The 20359-nt window shown below is 36.5% G+C and overlaps 2 protein-coding genes across 3 annotated transcripts in view; one reads left to right on the top strand and one right to left on the bottom strand.

Moving 5' to 3' along the window:
• The window catches only part of LOC127426003 (ataxin-7), a 42932-nt gene extending 37315 nt beyond the window's left edge, over positions 1-5617 (bottom strand). The window contains exons 1-2 of the mRNA XM_051672409.1: positions 5469-5617; positions 3212-3307 (exon numbers count right to left, since the gene is read on the bottom strand). The gene's annotated coding sequence lies outside the window, so the exon portion shown is untranslated. The remainder of the gene's footprint in view (positions 1-3211; positions 3308-5468) is intronic.
• Positions 5618-8074: 2457 nt separating this feature from the next.
• LOC127426006 (THO complex subunit 7 homolog) lies at positions 8075-19396 on the top strand. 2 transcript variants are annotated; one of them, XM_051672415.1, is made up of 8 exons: positions 8075-8205; positions 10137-10257; positions 10432-10559; positions 11446-11532; positions 11616-11673; positions 13701-13767; positions 13858-13927; positions 19141-19396. In XM_051672415.1, exons 1-8 carry the CDS (start codon positions 8196-8198, stop codon positions 19197-19199), a joined length of 600 nt encoding a protein of 199 aa, XP_051528375.1. In that variant the 5' UTR covers positions 8075-8195; the 3' UTR covers positions 19200-19396. The 2 variants fall into 2 exon arrangements, with proteins under 2 accessions (XP_051528375.1, XP_051528374.1); XM_051672414.1 differs by lacking the exon at positions 8075-8205 and adding an exon at positions 8482-8670.
• The last annotated feature ends 963 nt before the right edge of the window (positions 19397-20359 follow it).

Raw genomic sequence — 20359 nt, 5'->3', positions numbered from 1 at the left:
ACATCGGGCGGCGTACACAGGAAAGTGCAACTTTAGATCGGTTTCATGCTGAAGAAGTAAGTTTTTTACATAATGTTTTCTCCCGTAAATGTAAACGAGTGTAAATGCCAACATCATCATATATGTCAAAAGGACTGATGCCTGTCAACCAAAACATGAGCTCACTGATGTCATTAAATGAGTCTGCTTTTTTATTCCATCCGTCACTCCTGGTCAGAGGCTTCCATATATATTTAGTTTATCTGTAGGGTTACGTCCTACCTAAGTTTAATGGTGCAACACTCAAATATTTAGTAGAGCGTAAATTGTGACTCAGTGCCCATTTACGCCACAGCTAGGCTAAGTTGAAACTTACGTATAGTTGGTGCAACCGGCCCCTGGTGACTACCTCTTCAAACTTCAAAAGAATGCAAAAGTATAATTCAGAAGTCTAAGAAAATATTCCATGACACTCATGATTGTTATGAAACCATACGATAAGATTTGGTGAGAAACAAACCAAAATCGAATGTATTATTTAGTGAAAACATCTGTTGATTGCGCACGAGAGCAACAGTTCACGCAACATGGGGTGTTCAAGCAAAAACTAATTTGGTTTATCTAAAAACAGGTCCGCCACAGCGATGGGGACAAAAGAATACAACACAGCTGCACAAAAACCAGAGTACAGAACTTACTAAACATGTCTAAAGAGTTTGTAGTCAAAGAATAGATGCATGTCTATGCCCAGCCTTTTTAACCAGAGTACTCAATCCAACATTGAGATGTCTGTCACCTCTTCTCCTTTCTGAATCGGTGAGTATTTGTGACATATCTAACAGTGAGACCTCCGCTAAAACATTCGGTAGATGTAACATTCTCAACCAAAATCAAGTCGTTTTTAACTGGCTCATGAGATTCTGATTTACTATACTGTTATGACAAAGTTTTTGGACAGGTGCCAGTTCACAGCGGACGCAGAGTTACCTGGTGCAATGCCAAAAATAAAAAACAAGTGTTCGACAGAATGTACCATCGCTCGTCATGGCTGTTTGATTTCCGAATACTTCGTTAAAAAAAATAAGGCTGGGCATAGAAATGCATCAATTCTTCGATGACAAACTCTTCAGACATGTTTAGTAAGTTCTGTTCTCTCTTTTGTGTGCAGCTGTGTTTGTTCTTTTGTCACTATTGCTGTGGCAAACCTGTTTTTAGATAAACAAAATGGTTTTCACTTGAACGCACAATGTTGCGAGGGGGCTGCGTGTACTGTTGCTCTCGTGCTCTATCATGAATGTGCACAGAAGATCAACGATCAGTGAACAGTTTCACTATATAATACATTAGATTTCGGTTTGTTTCTCACCAAACCTCATCATATGGGTTCATAACAATCATGAGTCTCATGGAATAATTTATTAAACTTCTGAATAATACTTTTGCTTTCTTTTGACACTTGAAGAGGTAGTCACCATGAACTGGCACTGTATGACATCACTGAGCACAATTATTATTTTTTTTTTTCACAATTTCTTCCTTCATGCTAAGAAAAAGAAAGAAAGTCATATAGGGTTATAACAACACAGGGGTGAGTAAACAATGACTGAATTTTCATTTTTGGGTGAACTAATCCTTTAATGACAGCCAGAGGTGAATCATTGTTGATGCTTTACCACACAGTTCTTAAAGGAATATTCCAGCTTCAAAACAACTTAAGCTGAATCTACAGCATTTGTGGCATATTACCACAAAAAAATTATTTCAACTCGTCCACCATTTTCTTTCAAAAATCAAGGTTAAAGTGAGGCACGTACAATGGAAGTGAATGGGGACAATTTTTGGAGGCTGAAATGTGAAGCTTATGATTTTATAAAAGCAATTACATTCACTCTTCTGTTAAAACTCATGCATTATTTGAGCTGTAAAGTTTTTTTTTCTTTTTTCATTTTAGGGTTTGGGGTTTGTTGACTTTACATCGTCATGACAATGAAGATGTAAAATTGGCTATAACTGTACACAGAAAAGGTAACTAAGTGATTTTATCACACTAAAATCATGTTAACAAACATATTGTTTTTGTCTTGTGGCTATACTTTTGAAACAGTGAGTATTTTAACGTTTATGGATTGGCCCCATTCACTTCCATTGTAAGTGCCTCACTGTAACCCAGATTTTTGCTTTATTTAAAGAAGAGGGGCAAGTTAAAAAAATTTTTTTGTGGTAATCAACATTATGCCACAAACGCTGTCGATTGAGCTTAACTTGTATTGAACCCGGAATATTCCTTTAACCATATCTAGCTCTGATAGATTTAACACAATGATTAAGGCAAAAAATAGTTTAACTCAAACAAAACTGCATTGCAAGTTTTAAATCAATTCACTGTTTAAATAACAAACTTTGCAAAGTTTTACAAAACACTCTGAAAATTGCATAAAGTTAGAGGCATGGTTAAAGGCAAATTGTGTTATAAAGTATGAAGAACTTTCACACCTTTTGCATGCTCTAAAAATGAATTTATTCAGACTTTGAAACCGATCAACCATGTTATAAATAAATCACATTTTGGAGCACAGGCATTAGCAAATAATTTGTAGCCTATAACCATTTCTCAGCTTGTAAGAACGTGTCTGATATACACTCAAATTTGTCTGGGCCAATTTATCTAGAATAAGACATCTTCAAAGTCAATTTGGAGCTTTATGCAATAAAAAATGAATCAGTATCAAAATATGTTCATATTAAATATAGATGTTAATATTTAATACATGTAAAAGCTGGTTTATTTAGATCACCAAAGTTCAACTTTGAGGGAGTTTTACACTGTTTATGTGTATAAACAGCAAGTACAACCTGCAGGAAATAAATCACATCTTTAATGTTTGCTTGTACAAATTCTAAATCTTATCAAGTGCTGGTGTGAAAAATCCCTTCAGCATTAGGACCAGTCATTCAAACAGGTGCATCTGATTAAAGGGTTTCGACTATTATCCATCTATTAAAACCCTATTACAAAGTCACAGCATATTAAAGATAATAACTCCTCAGTCTCTAATGGACTGAAAATAAATCTGAAAATTGATTTTGAACAGTTTACACAGCTTAATAAAAAACTGTGCAAAATTATTTGAATATGCTGTAATTGTGTACTAAAAAACATTGGGTGGTGTTGTGTACAGGAGACTTCGGCTAAAAGTCATCTGATTTTTGAGTTGTAAACATCATCTCATACCTTGTCAAAAGTAAAAATTGGAACAAAACTGGTCAAGTCAGTAGATCCTCATCAGCTTTGGTGATTCCAGACTGCCACACAAGCTGGTGAGGGAATCTGGGCAAATGAGACACAAGAGGGAGGGCATGTTAGCAGCATTGTTTTAATACTCTGTGTGTAATAATCACAGTTTAGGTAATTAGCTGTTTGTCTTTTAACAAAGGAGCCTTTACGACCTAAGGCCAAGAGAATCTGGCTGTGGCTTTCAGCTCTACAGTTTTTTACTGGTACAAGATCTACTTATGGTGGAGCCCGCCGCTACAGAGTAATCCAATCCAATAATGACTATCCCTGGCTAACCATCTCAGAGCCCTTCAGTTGACAGCCTGATAATCCATCTCAGGCATACAAGTGACCAGTGAAAATGTTTTGACTTTCTAGCATATGTTTAGTGTTTGCAAAAGAGAATTCATAATCTAATTAATTTATTTGAACTAAGCAAAACCTCTCGGTTTTACACTATTTAATGCCATCTATTTATGTGAAATGAAAAATCACTGAGAAATGCTTCTGCAGGCACACTGAAAAAAGGGGTAAGCAGCTCTATAAAAAATACTAAACCAGTGCACTTGAAATCAACTTAATAGATTTATTTTTGAGATGAGAACATAATTATATTGCATAAAGATCACATTGCTATGAAATGATCAAATGGATTCAGATCTCTAACGGATGGTGTTCGGTCAACGTGATTTTTACTGTGTGCTCAATTAACTTATTTAAAATAAGCTAATGCAAAACAATTCTTTAGCATTTGGTCTCAACTTAATTTCATTGTGTACAATTCATCTATGTTCACTTAATCCAGTTGTGTTGGGACTATGTGAATAATATTTGTTGCATCAATGTATCGCTGAAACCAGGCAGGGGATTTCCCATTCTCAGCATGCTTTGCATGGGAATGGATTTGTAAGAGTGAATTAAGTGTGTGTGTGTTTTTTTTTTTTAAACATTTTTTTTATGTATTTCTATGCAAAATAGGTTAACTTAATTAATTTAGGTTTTCCCTACACAACGTTTTTTAGTAGAGCCTACATTTTAATTTCATATCAAAGACACTCGTTTTCACTGTGTGGAACCAATGTCCCCAACTGAATTAAACTGAACCAATGGATTTTATTTTCATTACAGTACATTTATAATTTACATCTGAATGCATAATTTCAGAATATATCCAACTACAAAGGAAATAACAAATATACACTAATAAGATAATTCTAATGATCGCTGGATCACTATTAGACTGTTGTTTGTCTTACTGGTAAGTGATGAAGGATTTATGCAATAAGTGTTGGAATGATGGGAATGGAGAATGATGACGCTTTCTATGCATTTTACAGAATTAAGAACAATCTTTTAGTTTCCACTGCAATACCCACTTGTTGCCAACGTCTTAACATTGCTACACAGACTTAGAATTTAGTATGCACAGCTTATGCAGTGATATCCAAACTGTTTGTTCCGATACCTTTCTTTGAAGCAATGTTTTCAGACAAGAACATGAGACATCATAGTCTTTAATTAGACTACTAAGCAATATAAGAAAACCTACTTAATAGCTAAATGAAGTCCATCTGTTGCAAAAAAATACATTTAAAAAATGCTGCTGCGTTTATCAGAATGTTGAAGAAAACATGATTTGGCTTATAGTAAAATGTTTAATAGCTCGGAAAATGAAAAACAACATGTAAAACACTTTGAAAGTTAAATAAAAGAAATAAGAATAGTAGGTTACAGTAAAGTTAAAATGATCACAGGTTCCCTTGGGTCCCCTCTCTAAAATGTCATATCCTTGAAGATAAAAAAAAAATAATAAAAGTATTCTGTTAATTGTTTCTTAATCAAACAACTATTGTGGCTCCATTCATTTCTAGCCATTTCCACTTGTTTGCATCCACTTGGGTTGTTACTGCCTGACAAGTGCACTTATGAAAGTGAAAGCATTAATGACAGGATCCTATATGATAGAATGGCACCTACAACAACTTTTCTACAAGGACTTAACATAGCGGCTTTGTCAGAGAGCAAAATGAACAAAGTAAACTTAAGTATTACGCCACCAAAATAAAATGATACAGACATAAGAGGGGGAGGGGGCGGCAGCAGGTTTAGCTTCCTCGCTAACTGAGCAGCTGAGTGTCACTGCTGTAGCATTCAACTGGCTAACTGACAAAACAGACATTAGCAGCTGATCTCGATGTCATCATTGTTCTCTTACCAATGTCCTGGACTCCAGATGTCCCGGTAGAGCTCCAACGAGAACAAAGGCGCAGGCTTTAGGGTGTATTGAAAATGAAGATCAGCTCAAAGAGCGAATGCTGCGCTCAGTGACTGTGGAGGTCTCCACCAGGTGCTTCCATGTCTGTTTACCAGGCAGCATTCTGGGACAAGAACGTCACTGACTCCAGCAGCACGCATGCACCCGAGCACGCCTGTCACTGGACACTGTGGTTGTGTTTCGAAACCTAGTGTGTTGCCTACCTAGACAACATTTCTGGCAGTCACACGCGCATTCGAACGTTCGAACACGTTTTTGAACGCCGTTTGAAGTGTTTGAACAGCTTTTGTTAAACGTTTCAAATGCGTTTATTCAGAGTAGCACCTAATGACATTTTTGACAGGAATGAAAACGAGACTCTGAGGGATAAACTTGCTTGTCTGTTCAGTGGCATTCACAGTATAAAGCTGTATAAAGGTCCTAGATCACATGTAGTTTTCACAATTCATGTTTGTTGTATTTTCATGAATTTTCAATGTTTTTATCATTTAAACAATTAAAACAGCAGTACAATCAATTGAAGACTGTACTTCTATCCCTCACAGTCTCGTTTTCGTTCCCGTCAAAAATGAAATATAGCGGTGTTATTTTAAAGATGAAGTATGTCATTTCTGGGACACTAGGCCACTGCATAAAATAGAGTGCAACAGTGCCCACTTATTCAGCCATCTGGGTTCCGGAAGTATGTTTCCCAATCATTTTTCACATAGACTTTTCATAAAATCCTTCATAAAAGAGTTGCAAGGCATAAACCAAACCAGCCAGCTCCGAGATAAATCACAACATCACAAAGTTTGTCTTGAGCCAATAAGGTATTTTAAAATCTGACAAAAAGACGAAGGTACAAGACTGTGTACTTAACGTCTTTCATGAGGGCATGTACTACAATCTCGAAGCTTTTCGAATGATGTAATTTAATAAAAAACGATGGGAATATGGAAAACTATTAATTTTAGTTTGTTGATTATAAGTATAGAAACAATATGTTTTAACTTTATTGCAAAATATTCCTATATTCAAATAGATAAGTAGTTTAAGGGTTTAAGAGACACCTATTCGATTACGTCATTCACAGTGCATCATGGGAGTTGGCGGTTGCTCCAAGGCATGTTTCTTTGGCTTGGTTAGCCACGGTTCATTGATTGTTAAAGCTAGTTTCTCTGCTGGACCATGGGTAATGAAGCTGTTTACCATAAAGTCTGCTATAAAACATGATTTATAACCAATGAAGTAGAAATAACACAGACAGATGGCTTCAACAGGAGCATATATACCATCGATGAACAACTTTTAAGCGCAAGGTAGTCAAAGGTTTATAAGTTGTTGAAAATCAATTCATCTATGCAAAAAATTAATGAGATTTTTACTTATGGAACCAGACTGACCAAAACAGTCAATCTGACCGGAACTCAAAACAGCTTTCCGAATAGAGCTATTCAGCTGCGATGTCAATTTGTAGGTGAACCCGGAAGAGTTCCCTCTGGATTTACCTATGAGTTTTTATAATGGGGTTTTTGAACTTATGAGTAAAATAAGGTCTGTGGTAAACATTACTTGACTATATGTGGACATTTTGTTCTACAACATAAATTACACACAGTCATACCTCAAACGTGAAGATTGAATCCGCCGTGTGTGTGTGTGTGTGTGTGTGTGTGTGTGTGTATGTAATTCAATACGGCTTCAAAATTTACATTTGAGGTACAGTATGACTGTGTGTAATTCATGTTGTAGAACAAAACCTCCACATATCGTCAAGTAATGTTTACCACAGACCTTATTTTACTCATAAATTCAAAACCTCCATTATAAAAACCCATAGGAAAATCCAGAGGGAACCTATGGTGAATTCTCTTCTGGGTTTTTGGACTACAACCTGAGCAGGTCCCATCTGCTGTTGCTCAAACAGTCAGATAATCCCGCCCGGCAACTGATGCCATTGGACGTTGTTGGGTGGGGTCTAAGGGTCGCTCAAAACAAACACAGGAATTTTTATAGTGCCACAGAGAAACAGTGTTTACAGTTTCCGAGAAAATGTATCTATGAATGGCTTACTTATAATTGTCTCTGCATAATAAGATGGTAAAGAAGAAAGTATTTAACGCTGAAAAAGTTACATACTTTAATGTAACTTTAAATTATGCTTTAAACTCCATTAAGTCCAAAAATGCTGTCCAGGTAGGCGGCTCACTGTTTTGAAACACAGCCTGTTACTGTACTTCATTAGGTCACAGTCAAACCGCAGACAGATGCAAAACCAAGAACACGTGATAAGAACCACAAGCAACTGACATAACTTTTAAATGACTTTGGGGATAAAATTATGAGATAAAAACGTGGACATGTTGGTTGCGTCCGAAAACTGAAAAAAAGCTGCCGTCGGAGGCTGAATGAAGAGTAGGGTGAAAATGAGGTGCTTTTCAAACCGTTCTGAGACCAGTTTCCTTAAGCGTTCAATTAATTAAAAAATGCTTTCGGTTAAGCCATTAACTGACAAGGCAGCAAGTCAGCTGCCTACGTTTTCGGATGCAGCCATTGTGATACGTGCAGTGGGTTCGGGTCATTTGCTTCGCAACAGAGGCGGGCGCTGCCAGAGATTCTTTCATACTGAGATACAAACCTCTGCAGCACAGCTCTGCCATATGAGAGAGCGTAACAGCAACTAGCATGTTCGACAGTAAGTCACCGTTTGCGGATATAATACAAATGAATGGAGAGAGCCGTAAACTGACACCTACCTATCGCAAAATTGTTGGCGTCACCTCTTATAAAACAGCGATTTTATAGTAGTAAGCTCCACACATAGTTAATTCCAAAATTATTGTTTAGTATAAAACATGTTACATATTATCGGACAGGTGGTCAATTCATTAAGCGATTAGCTGTTTCCTCACTAAACAGTTTATTCAGCGCCCTGAAGCAGCTCCTTCATTAAGATCCATTAAAAAAGAACAGCCTCTGGTCTCCTCGCCGGTGTACCGCCGCGCAACTCTTTGTTTTGCCTCCCTTGAAGGCTCAACTTGTTAAAAGGGTTCTGGCACTGCTGCTGCTATTGTTTTACCTGTGCGCGCCTACCAATAAAGTTTTTTGACTAACACCAGTCTTGGATACAGTTTTGGACAAATGGGTAGCATCACAGATGGTAAGAATTTGTTTGTTTTTTGGTAACTATATGTGTTCGTTTACTATGTGGCAAATCAGTACGATTTACTACATCGGTTCCTGACTCAACGTGTTTTTGTACACTAAAGGGACTCATTTCAAGTAAGAAATCGAGATTACATTATGAATCAAAGCTAGTTAGCCATGTGATGTGCTAACCAAAAAACTAGGCAAAAACACTAAAATGAGTTCGCATATGACGCATCGCTAACTTCACTACGTGTTATTGAAAAATTGAAGTATGATTTTGCAAGTTTGGTTGCCAGTACTGCCATGTTTATTCGCTATTTGAATTGTTCTAAACTTTTACACGTTCATAGCTTCTTTCATCAGGATTTAAATGTTTTATAAGGATTTAGGATCTTTCATTATTGCTACTTCATGTAGCCTAGCATATTAGCATTGCGTTAGTAACCTCAGGGCTTAACAGTAAGGATTTTTTATTTTTATTTATTTATTTTTTGCTGCAGTTCTGGAAAACTGGTTTCCGGTGCAAAACATTATTTATTGGTTTATCATTTTCAACCTCATTCCCATAACTTAAATAAAACCTTAGAGAGAGATTAACCAGCTAGATAATGTTACCTTTTTGGCAAGTTGAAATCAGCAGAATTTGCAACAAAAATGTCATGGCAGCAACATCACAAAAAATCTGCAGGCCATACAAACACATGTACAAAATCAACAAACGTAATAAGACGTTGTGAGAACGCAGCACTTGCCCATTGTGGGCAGTGATAATTCCATCAACTGGCCTGAAACTTTCTCACACTGGCCCGAGCCAGTGGGTCATCCTTATTGTTGAGCCCTGAACCTGCAACATCAATTGTTATTAAATTGATTAGTTAGTTAGGCTCAAGCAAGGACCAATTCCTACACTATTTAATTTGGCTCCCCCATTCTTTTTTTTTTGTGTGGATTTTCTCCCCAATTTGGGATGCCCAATTCCCAATGCGCTCCAAGTCCTCGTGGTGGCATAATGACTCTCAGTGAATTTTACCACACTAAATCTCAGTTGCCTCCGCGCCTGAGACTGTCAACCCTCGCATCTTATCACGTGGCTTGTTGAGCGCGTTACCTCGGAGACGTTGCGTGTGTGGAGGCTTCACGCTGTTCTCCGCGACACCCATGCACAACTCGCCACATGCCCCACCGAGAGCGAGAACCACATTATAGCGACCACGAGGAGGTTAACCCAACGTTACTCTACCCTCCCCAGCAACTGGGCCAATTGGTTGCTTAGGAAGCCTGACTGGAGACACTCAGCACGCCCTGGTTTCGAACTTACGACTCCAGGTGTGGTAGTCAGCGTCTTTACTTGCTGAGCTACCCAGGCCCCCTTGGCTCCCCCATTCTTGAATAATTGGTGACATTAATAATGCTCAATCATAATTCTCAAATGGTGTCATCTTAAGTCTGTTCAATCTGTTGTGTATCTCTTCATAGATGAGGTTATTCGGAAGCGTCTTCTTATTGATGGAGATGGAGCTGGAGATGACAGACGCATTAATGTACTCATGAAGACATTCACCAAATGGTGCCACTCCAATGTCTCACCAGAGGAAGGGTAATTACAATTTTAAGACCATCTGTGACCTGGCCTAATACTAGATTTTAATTCACATTGGCCCGTTGCCTAGTTTCACTTGACTACTATTTGAGGAACAAAATTTATGAGCCATTATTTTCAGCAGTTTAACATTTGTGTCTCTTGCATATCTTCATTTGAATATTGCTGCAGGTTCGTGCAGTATCAAAGGATGCTGACATCTTTAGCTCAGTGTGAATACTCCATGGGAAAGACTCTGCTTGTGTATGACATGAACCTGAAAGAAATGGAGAATTATGAAGCAATCTATGCAGATATTGGTAAAAACCTCCAGTTGTTTTGCTTGTTTGACTTTGTCAAGTATTGTCACTAGGGATGCACCAATATAACACATTTTGACTGATACCGATTTTAACAAAAAACTAGGCCGATGCCATTATTTTGTAACTTTCCTTATTTTGTCATCAGATCAATGTTTTACTTAGGAATGCTTAAAAAATGTACAAAGAGGTACAAATGCGTTTCACTGTTCTAGCAATAAATAATTTCCTTTGAACATTGCATCTGTTAAACACACGACAGGCCAAAAATTTAAAGAGAGCCACAATGTAAGATGCATACAAGATAAAAAAAAGACTACATATGATCACATGATGATTGATATGAAAAAGTTCTTGCAGTTTAAAATGCAGCCTTTTAAGGTTTAGTAATCGCGCCAGACCAAATTGGAATTTAAATCTTAATTTAATCAATCATGCAGCATTAATGGATATCATATCGATATCTCGGAAGTCAGAGTCAGCTGGTTTCAAAGCGTTTTGAATAGTTTCCCACAACATGTAGCCTATAGGTAAGTGCTGCTTTCACAGCTGTCACGTCCGTTTATGCCGGTTTTTCCGCATTAACGTGAAAATGAGAGAGAATAAAAACAAAATATTTCATGTTCTTAGGAGTGCCAACCCTTCTACATATTGTGGCTTTTGTTTTATCTGGATTGTGCATTTAAATTCATTAAGTTTTTACAAAGTGTGTTACTGAATAATTATGAAAAACCAATGATTTATTTATATCAGCATTTTCATTCTTATTACAGATATGCCGATAGTTTTAATTTGGTCAATAATTGTCCGATACGTTGGTGCATCCGTAATTGTCACCACTTTTTGACTTGTTTGCATAGAAAAATTTTCTTTTTTCCCAATATAGAGAAAAGTATAACATCAGCACATGAAAAGATTGTAGAGTGCAAAAAAGAAATCCAGAGAGCGAAAAGGATACGCAAAAATCGTCAAGGTGAGATGATCCCTGGATACAGTTATACAGCTCCTTTCATCACTGATTTCTGATTTCTATAACTCAAACTGTCTCATTTTTAGAGTATGATGCTTTGGCCAGAGTTATCAAACAACATCCAGACCGACATGAGACCTTAAAGTAAGTTAGGTCATAGCACAGCTGCTATAATACTGCCAAGTTATGTTTAAATACAGTTTATTTTTATTAATTGATCAAGCTTGCATAGCTGTTTTATTACTTATGTGGTTTTCAAAATGTGAAGAGAGCACCAGAACATATCAGGGGACTGAGGGGAGGCGCAAATAATAATGATAAATTCAAGTAAAGCTACAAATAAAAACATATGTATTTATTCAAAGAGAACTGAAAATTAATAGTAATAATAGGCAAATATTTCTTAGCTTAGTAAGCCCTAGTTGTGCCTCTGTAGATTCTTGCAAGCACTCCGCTTCTGTAGGTGTATTTGCACTAGGGTTGCACGGTATATCAGTTCTAATGAAATATAGCGATACCAACATCTTGTTGCTAATTCCTCTACCATACTACATACCATGTTGCTATTAGCTAAATTTTACAGGATGTGTAATTATTTAGATTAAATCAATGACAATTTGGCAATTAAGCTAATTTAAATCTTGAAATGGCCAAGTGTGATCATTAAACAGCAAAAGTATGTAATTTAATTAAATAATTTACAGTCTGCATGCACTGTGAACTTTAGAATGGACGAGAGGTGCAGCTGTGATCCCTGACAACAACTAAACACACACACACACACATATATATATATATATATATATATATATATATATATTAGTGAAGTCAGAAGTTTACATACACTTAGGTTGAAGTCATTAAAACTCATTTTTTAACCACTCCACAGATTTAATATTAGCAAACTATACTTTTGGCAGTTCGTTTAGGACATCAACGTTGTGCATGATATGAGTAATTTTTCCAACAATTGTTCACAGACAGATTGTTTCATTTTTAATTGACTATTTCACAATTCCAGTGGGTCAGAACTTTATATACACTACGATATCTGAAAAAGAAAAAAAAATGTGGACCTCCACAAGTCTGGTTCATCCTTGGGAGCAATTTCCAAACACCTAAATGTACCATATTCATCTGTACAAACAATAGTATGCAAGTAAACACGGGACCACGCAGCCATCATACCGCTCAGGAAGGAGACGCATTCTGTCTCCTAGAGATCAACGTAGTTTGGTGTGAAAAGTGCAGATCAATCCCAGCACAACAGCAAAGGAGCTTTGTAAGTAAATTATCTATATCCACAGTAAAACGAGTCCTATATCGACATAACCTGAAAGACTGCTCAGCGAGGAAGAAGACAGCTCCAAAACCACCATAAAAAAGCCAGACTACAGTTTGCAAGTGCGCATGGGGACAAAGATCTTACTTTTTGTAGAAATGTCCTCTGGTCTGATGAAACAAAAATTGAACTGTTTGGCCATAATGATTACCATTATGTTTGGAGGAAAAAGAGTGAGGCTTGCAAGCTGAAGAACACCATCCCAACTGTGAAGCATGGGGGTGACGGCATCATGTTGAGGGGATGCTTTGCTGCAGGAGAGACTGGTGCTCTTCAAAAAATAGATGGCATCATGAGGAAGGAAAATTATGTGGATATATTGAAGCAACATTGCGATGTTGCCATGAAGTTAAAGCACGGTCGCAAATGGGTCTTCCAAATGGACAATGACCCCAAGCGTACCTCCAAAGTTGTGGCAAAATGGCTTAAGGACAAAAAGTTTCACCCAAGTTAAACAATTTAAAGGCAATGCTACCAAATACTAACAAAGTGTATGTAAACCTCTGAACCACTGGGAATGTGATGAAAGAAATAAAAGCTTAAATAAATCATTCTCTCTACTATTATTCTGACATTTCACATTCTTAAAATAAAGTAGTGATCCTAACTGACCTAAGACAGGGAATGTTTCCTATGATTAAATATCAGGAATTGTGAAAACTGAGTTTAAATGTATTTGGCTAAGGTGTATGTAAACTTCTGACTTCAGCTGTAAGTTTTGTTAGAGGTGAGCCCCAAAACCCCTGTATTATTTGGTCCACTGTGTATTAGATCAATAGTTTATTGGCCCACCAGCTTTTAAATTGCTATTGTGAACTTATTTCTGCAGAAGGCTTGAGGCTTTAGACAAAGAGCTCCAACAGCTTTCACGGACCAAAGAGAATGTGGAGGACAAGGTGAGGAAAAATTTATTTCTTGACTTTTTAAATGTATACCATGCTATAAACATCAATATTAACTCTAATCTCTCTCTTATCTGTCTTCAGTTGGAGCTTCGTAAGAAACAGTTCCATGTCCTTCTCACCACCATCCAGGAACTTCAGCAGACTTTAGAGAGTAAGTCCGAAAAAGACAGTATCATCCTGTGTGCTGTTTTCCAAGGCAGATTTGGAAAAGCATATTTATACAGATCCTAGGCTGTATTGCAGTTGCCAACTGTCCTTTTTAGTTCAAATCAGGTGTAGGCCTTTTGTTAAACCAGGCCTCTGCTAAATAAACAATCCCTCAGTGATACAGGATTTTTTTTACTTGAAAGTCTAATTGTAAATAGTATTGATCCACCGGTAGTCTAGTCTTGCAGAGCTAGACTTTTTACTATTGGCATTAACTCTGGTCCACTTTGCAACTTATTCTGGCAAGAACCACACACTTAGACAGGAAGAAACCATCTGTCTGGTGATGTGACCAACTACAGTTTGTTTTGTTGTTACATACACTTTGGGGCATATAAATCTGAAATTGATGATACAGTAACAGATGGCATGTAAAGACATTCAAAGCAGGGTTCCAGACTGCGATTTAAATGGTTGCAAAATAATTGATTGTGACAATAATTTAAAATCTAGTCACCATTGGCAACAGTCGGGTTGGGTGCGTTCATATGCGGTTTCGTCAGATATCATCTTGTGAGTTATTGAATACATCTTTAGAGTGCACACCACCATTGTGTCTCCCACCGCTTTTCCACCCATTCTGCGCGAGAGAGTCGTGACCAAATTACTTTTGAACCGGGTCTTTTTCATGAATCACAATCAGCAAATCATCTGTTAGTGTGTTCACAACTGTGAGCGCAGACATTTCAAAATAGGTGTCCCATGTGTATTTCGGGCTTATATATAAGGGAGATCCAGCTTTTGACACTTAGAACAATTGAGGGACTCATACACAAGGTGCAAAAGTTCATTGATGCTCAAGAAGGTAACACACTACTATATGCATACTATGCTTTATGTAAATATCTACTTATGTAGATTCTGAAGGGCAATACTAAATAAATAAAAAAAAAATGTATCTCTTATATTTGTATAAATTATGAAAGGGGTGTGAACATTGACGAGACAAAAGGGAATGCAAACTTGCATATCTTCTTAACCAAATATACTGTTTATTAAACCTCAGATTAATGGTTATCAACTGTCTTCCTTTTCTTCTGCTTTCTATCTTGTTTCTGAACAGCAATCTAAATCGAGCAATTATATGTTTTGGCGACTAAAAACAGCCATTTGGCTCCTTAATGTTTCGGTTAAGAAGCCAATGGCTCCCAAGTATTTTTTTTAGTCTGGAGCCCTGCAAAGAATATCACTGCAGTCTCTGTAAATGGTTGAACAGAAAACAGAAGCAACTGATAAACGGAATTCCTGAAGTACTGAATATTCATAAGTGGAATGTACAGTTCTGCTTCCAGATTTCTATTTTACTTGCTGTAAAATAGTACCCAGGGTCTGATATTAACATACACTTGGAAAAATGTCACCGAAATGGACAAAAATGCCCCTGAAATTCAAAATATGGGGGCAAAAAATGCCCAGCAAGGAGTTCCTGTTTTTTTAAAATTGTTTTATTTTTCATAACATCTAATACAGTTACAAATAAATACACTGGTGGCCATAATTTCGGAATAATGTACAGATTTCGCTCTTATGGAAAGAAGTTAGTACTTTTATTCACCAAAGTGGCATTCAGCTGATCACGATGTATTTTCATTTTGAGGTGGTGAAACAGGTTGCTTGTATTACGAGTGATTATCGTCATGCGAACCACAGAAGTCGCACCTGTTTTAATAACGAGCTCCTCTTCATTTTCTTGACCTGTTTGGGAGTCGTCCTGTTCTGTGGAGATTTCTTCATTTGGGGTGCTCCTGGGTAAAAAAATGATTGAGTAGTGCAAGTGATACTGTTCTGAGCACTCCTGTCTCTGGAACACAAAATATTGGAAAGCCTGCTGGATTCACACGCAGTTCGAAACTCCAGAGACAGTGTGCGCCACAGTCACGTGAAACATTCGTATGTCAGATGAGAAGAATATTTAGCGCTTTTAAAGCAGCAAACGCACAATGAAGGTAATTAAATTTGCTTGGGTGGCCACCAAGGATGTAACCACATATTCAGGAATGAAGGGGACCAAATGAAATAATTTAATAATCAACCATGGAAAAACCCCAAATAATTAGACTACTATTATGAATATTCAGTGGGACATGTCCCCCTCAATGTCTATGGCGGTTATGACCCTGGCGGCCACAGAAAAATGTTCAATGCCGAAAAGACCCTGGCCACGTTTCTTCAATTCTCTCAGTCTCACGTGAAGCCCTGCCCTCTAATAGATGAGCCCATGCTCCGCACATGGATATTTAGATACCACGATATAGCAAATTCTCTATCGATTGATACTTTATATCATCGCCATGATATATATTGTCATATCATCCAGCCCTGTTATGCTGCTATCTGTCTGGAAAGCATCCTCACCTTCTACAGGCCAAAAGTGCAGGAGGAATGGATGTTATATAGTTGGTAAGTAAATCAGGGATGAGAAATCACAAAGTATAATGGAACCATGTTAACTTAAAGGGATAGTTCACCTAAAAAAATTTAAATTCCTGTTTTACTATCAATCTCCACTTTCACTTCCACATTCTGAAAGTGAAAGTGGAGATTTATAGTAAAAAAAAAGGGTTTAAATATTGGTCTGTTTCTCACTCAAATTGATTGCATTGTTTCAGAACGGGGCAGTGGTAGCTCAGCGGTTAAGGCTCTGGGTTACTGATCAGAAGGTTGGGGGTTCAAGCCCCAGCACTGCCAAGATGCCACTGTTGGGCCCTTGAGCAAGGCTCCAGGGGCGCCGTATCATGGCTGACCCTGCACTCTGACCCCAGCTTAGCTGGGATATGTGAAAAAGAAGAATTTCACTGTATATGTGCAAATGTATAATGTGTGATAAATAAAGAAAATTATTATTAAATTATATTAGGAGACATATATTAAACCACAGGAGTTTTTTGCCTTTGTGATTTCAAAGCGTCAAAGGTCTGGTCACCATTCACTTCTTTGAAAGGACCTACAGATATGAAATATTCTAAAAATATATATATAAGTCATTCACATCTTGGGATGACATGAAAGTGAGTAAATTATGAGAATTTTCATTTTTGGATGAACTATCCCTTTAATATCCAAAGTATTTGGAAATGAGTGAATCAGGTAGTATGTAATTATTGAAACATGCCTGTTGACATTGTAACTGAAATATTCCCAATTGCATTGATATTGAATAAAATAAAATGAGAATCGAATCAAATTAAATTGGTAAATCAGTGCTAGTACCCAGCCATACAAATATTAGTTGTTGATTTAATTTATTTGGTACAGCCTACATTATCTTATTATTCAAGTTGAATTCAATGATTAAATTAAAGAATTTGACAAAAGTAGATGAGACAGAGTCATACGGTTAGAAAAAAATTGCCCTTACAAAGGAAAGAAATGCCCCTGGAAATCAATTCCAAATATTGACCCCTAATGGAAAAGTTAATTTCTGACCATGATAGTACCTTAGACAAAGCTCCTGAATATATATAGTACGACTGAATGTACCTGGTGCATATCTAAAACTCCTTTAAAACAACGTACATTTTCTTTAGCAGCTATACTGCAGAAGAAAAAATTGTTATCTGAGAATGTTGAATATAATATTAAAAATACAAATATTTTAAAATATCTAAAAATCCTTTAAAAAGAGATGCATTCACCTGAGAAGCAGCATATAAGATATTTAGACTTGCTTTTAGAGAGTAGATCTTGAATATAAGTATATTTTGTCTTTACTGCACTTGTGGAAGTATAACCAATTGAAAAAATACACTTATATACAAGATACACTTATATTTAAGATACATTCTCTTAAAGCAAGTCTAAATATCTTATATGTTGCTTCTCAAGTAAATGAATCTTGTTTTAAGGATTTTTAGACCATTTTAAATGGAAAACAAGACAAAAACACTTGATAACAGTAGGATTTTTTTGCAGTGAATTTCTTTACTGAATTAAACTTAGTGTTTTTTCCCCCTTTATTTCAGTGAATGTCATTTAGAGGTATTTTTAAAAGATGATTTTGTCCTCTTTATTGTTAGTAAGCACGTTTAATACAACCTTTTAAGTCCGGCACAAGCTGAATAATCGGGTAAGAGCTAATGATTAATCGTTAGATTAATCGATTATCAAAATAATCGTTATTTGCAGCCCTACTTCAGATCGATCGCATTCTTGTGCTAAAAGATGCTAGACACAGCGCAACAAATACAGTTTAACAGAAAGCAGGTGTCTCAAGATGCTTTTTAAATTTCTTTTTAATTAGACACAGCATCTAAAAAAAACAGCGCTTCTGCACGAGACGCTGAATAAACAAAAACAAAGTGAAACTAAGACGTTCGTCTAGCGTGCGTTTACATAGAAAAACAAATGGATGGTTGCAAAAGTGTTTGGTGTGAACAGCCCCTTACAGTTGGTGGAGGTCTTTGGCCGTTGCGTCTTGCTCTCTTAATAAGCGTTTCTCAGATTAAGCAGCGAGTTTTTTTTTAAACGCTTTGTCAGAAAAGGAGTTCAGCTTAGAAATGTGTGTCTCGAGATTCTCGCATTCTGTTCCAGTCTGTTGTGTGTTCCATCTGATTGAACAGCCCCTGGCCTGGGCTCGTAGTCTGAGCCGCTTCACCACCGAGTTCAGCCGAATACCAATGCTATTTGTGAATATTGCTACCCTACATACATAATAAATAAATAATCAATGTGATATTTCACTGATATGAAGTTTGTCGGGGGTAGTATACTGTGGTATCAGTAAGTGAACTGTCTATTGAAGTCCCCTCCCCCATTAGTTGATTTTTTTATTTTTTTTTTTTTTTAACAGGCAGGAATGTTATTTGCAGTAATATAATGGTTCTGTATGGTTTATGTATTTAATGCACTCTCTTGTGGACTAAGGAAACATTCATTTAAAAAAAATCAGCTGACTTTAAAATTCAAATATTGGAATTTTGAAAATATTTAAGGTAAAGATTCAAACTTAGTTTCTCTGCTCAGTTCACAGCCCTACTAGTGACTAGCCAGCTCTTGCTGTTTAAGTGTGCATTTTGCATCAGCCACTTATTGTGGGCAGTCCATGGGCATGCCGTCTGAGACTACCAGCTGTAGCCTGATGTCACAGCCCATGAATTCACAGTCATCCCAATACTGTATGGTCTAAATATATGTTTTCTCATTTTTTTTTTTTTTTAGATGATGAGAAGATGGAAAATGATGATTCCCAGGAAAGTCAAATGGAAAGTGGAGACTAGGCATTTGTTTTTTTGTTTTTTCCAGTTTTTCTGGTTTCGATTGTTTGGATGATGTTCTTATTATCCCGACATTTGCCATGTGTTCCAAAACAACTATTTTTTTCTAATTTTAATCTCATTTTCTTTTGAAGTTGGCTGATTGCGTACAGTTTTACGATTGGCATGGCACAATAAAAGTTATTATTTTACAAACTGAATCTTTGTCTGAGTTGTTTGGATTTAATTTAAGCATTGTCCTGCTTCAATAAGTCACCTCTAGCAGAGTGAATAAACGAATAAATTTAGGAACAGATTACTAGCTTTAAACTTCTTGTTAATAAACAGAATATGAAGGAATTAATGATGTATAACTTTGCCATTTCACTGAATGACATAGGCTTTGCCCCTTTAAAACAGCAGATGTCGCTGCTGTCACAGTTTAACACGACTGACTGAAAGAACAGGACTATGAGATAAATGAGGCATTTGAAGGTTTATTTATCTTTCAGAGATTTTATATATATATATATATATATATATATATATATATATATATATATATATATATATATATATAAAGGTTTCCAATTAATAACATTCATATTCTCACCTTTACCATCAATAAGTTATTTCATGAATGAGTTTAGCCTGTCATTTTATTTATCTATCGTCGGTCTGTGAAGGATTTTAAAATATTTGATGGCAAGGGTTAAATGCTCAGAACTGAAAGTATTTGTAATAAACGAGAGATCAGCCAATCTTGCAGAATGACTCTAAAGCACTGATATGACCGAAGGATCAGCTCAGTTTACAGTAGTGTGGAATCAATTTATCATAGAAATAAAAACACTAATCTTTTGATACACTTAAAGAGCTGTTGCAGAGCACTATCAGGATGACATTTGCCCTTCCCAAATTACTGCTGTTGAAAGCAACTAAGAAAGATAAGAGAAATGGAAGAGGAGGACATAACTATGTGTGAGATATTTACAGTCCATTTTCATATTAGACACACAGAAGTACATAGATTCAATCAATGTAAAACTTTTCTTTCTTTTGTTAAAAATGTTCGCCATAATGTGAATTTTAAATGGATGTTTTATAGATAGTACTGGTTCTTAGAATAATGCTGTTTTATACTGGACATGATACATAATTATTGAACAACCTCCTGAAACCAC

This window comes from Myxocyprinus asiaticus, chromosome 35 (genome assembly GCF_019703515.2).
Source record: "Myxocyprinus asiaticus isolate MX2 ecotype Aquarium Trade chromosome 35, UBuf_Myxa_2, whole genome shotgun sequence".
Classification (NCBI taxonomy): domain Eukaryota; kingdom Metazoa; phylum Chordata; class Actinopteri; order Cypriniformes; family Catostomidae; genus Myxocyprinus; species Myxocyprinus asiaticus.
Note: the sequence above shows the minus strand (reverse complement) of the source record. Positions and strands in the feature narration are given on the sequence as shown.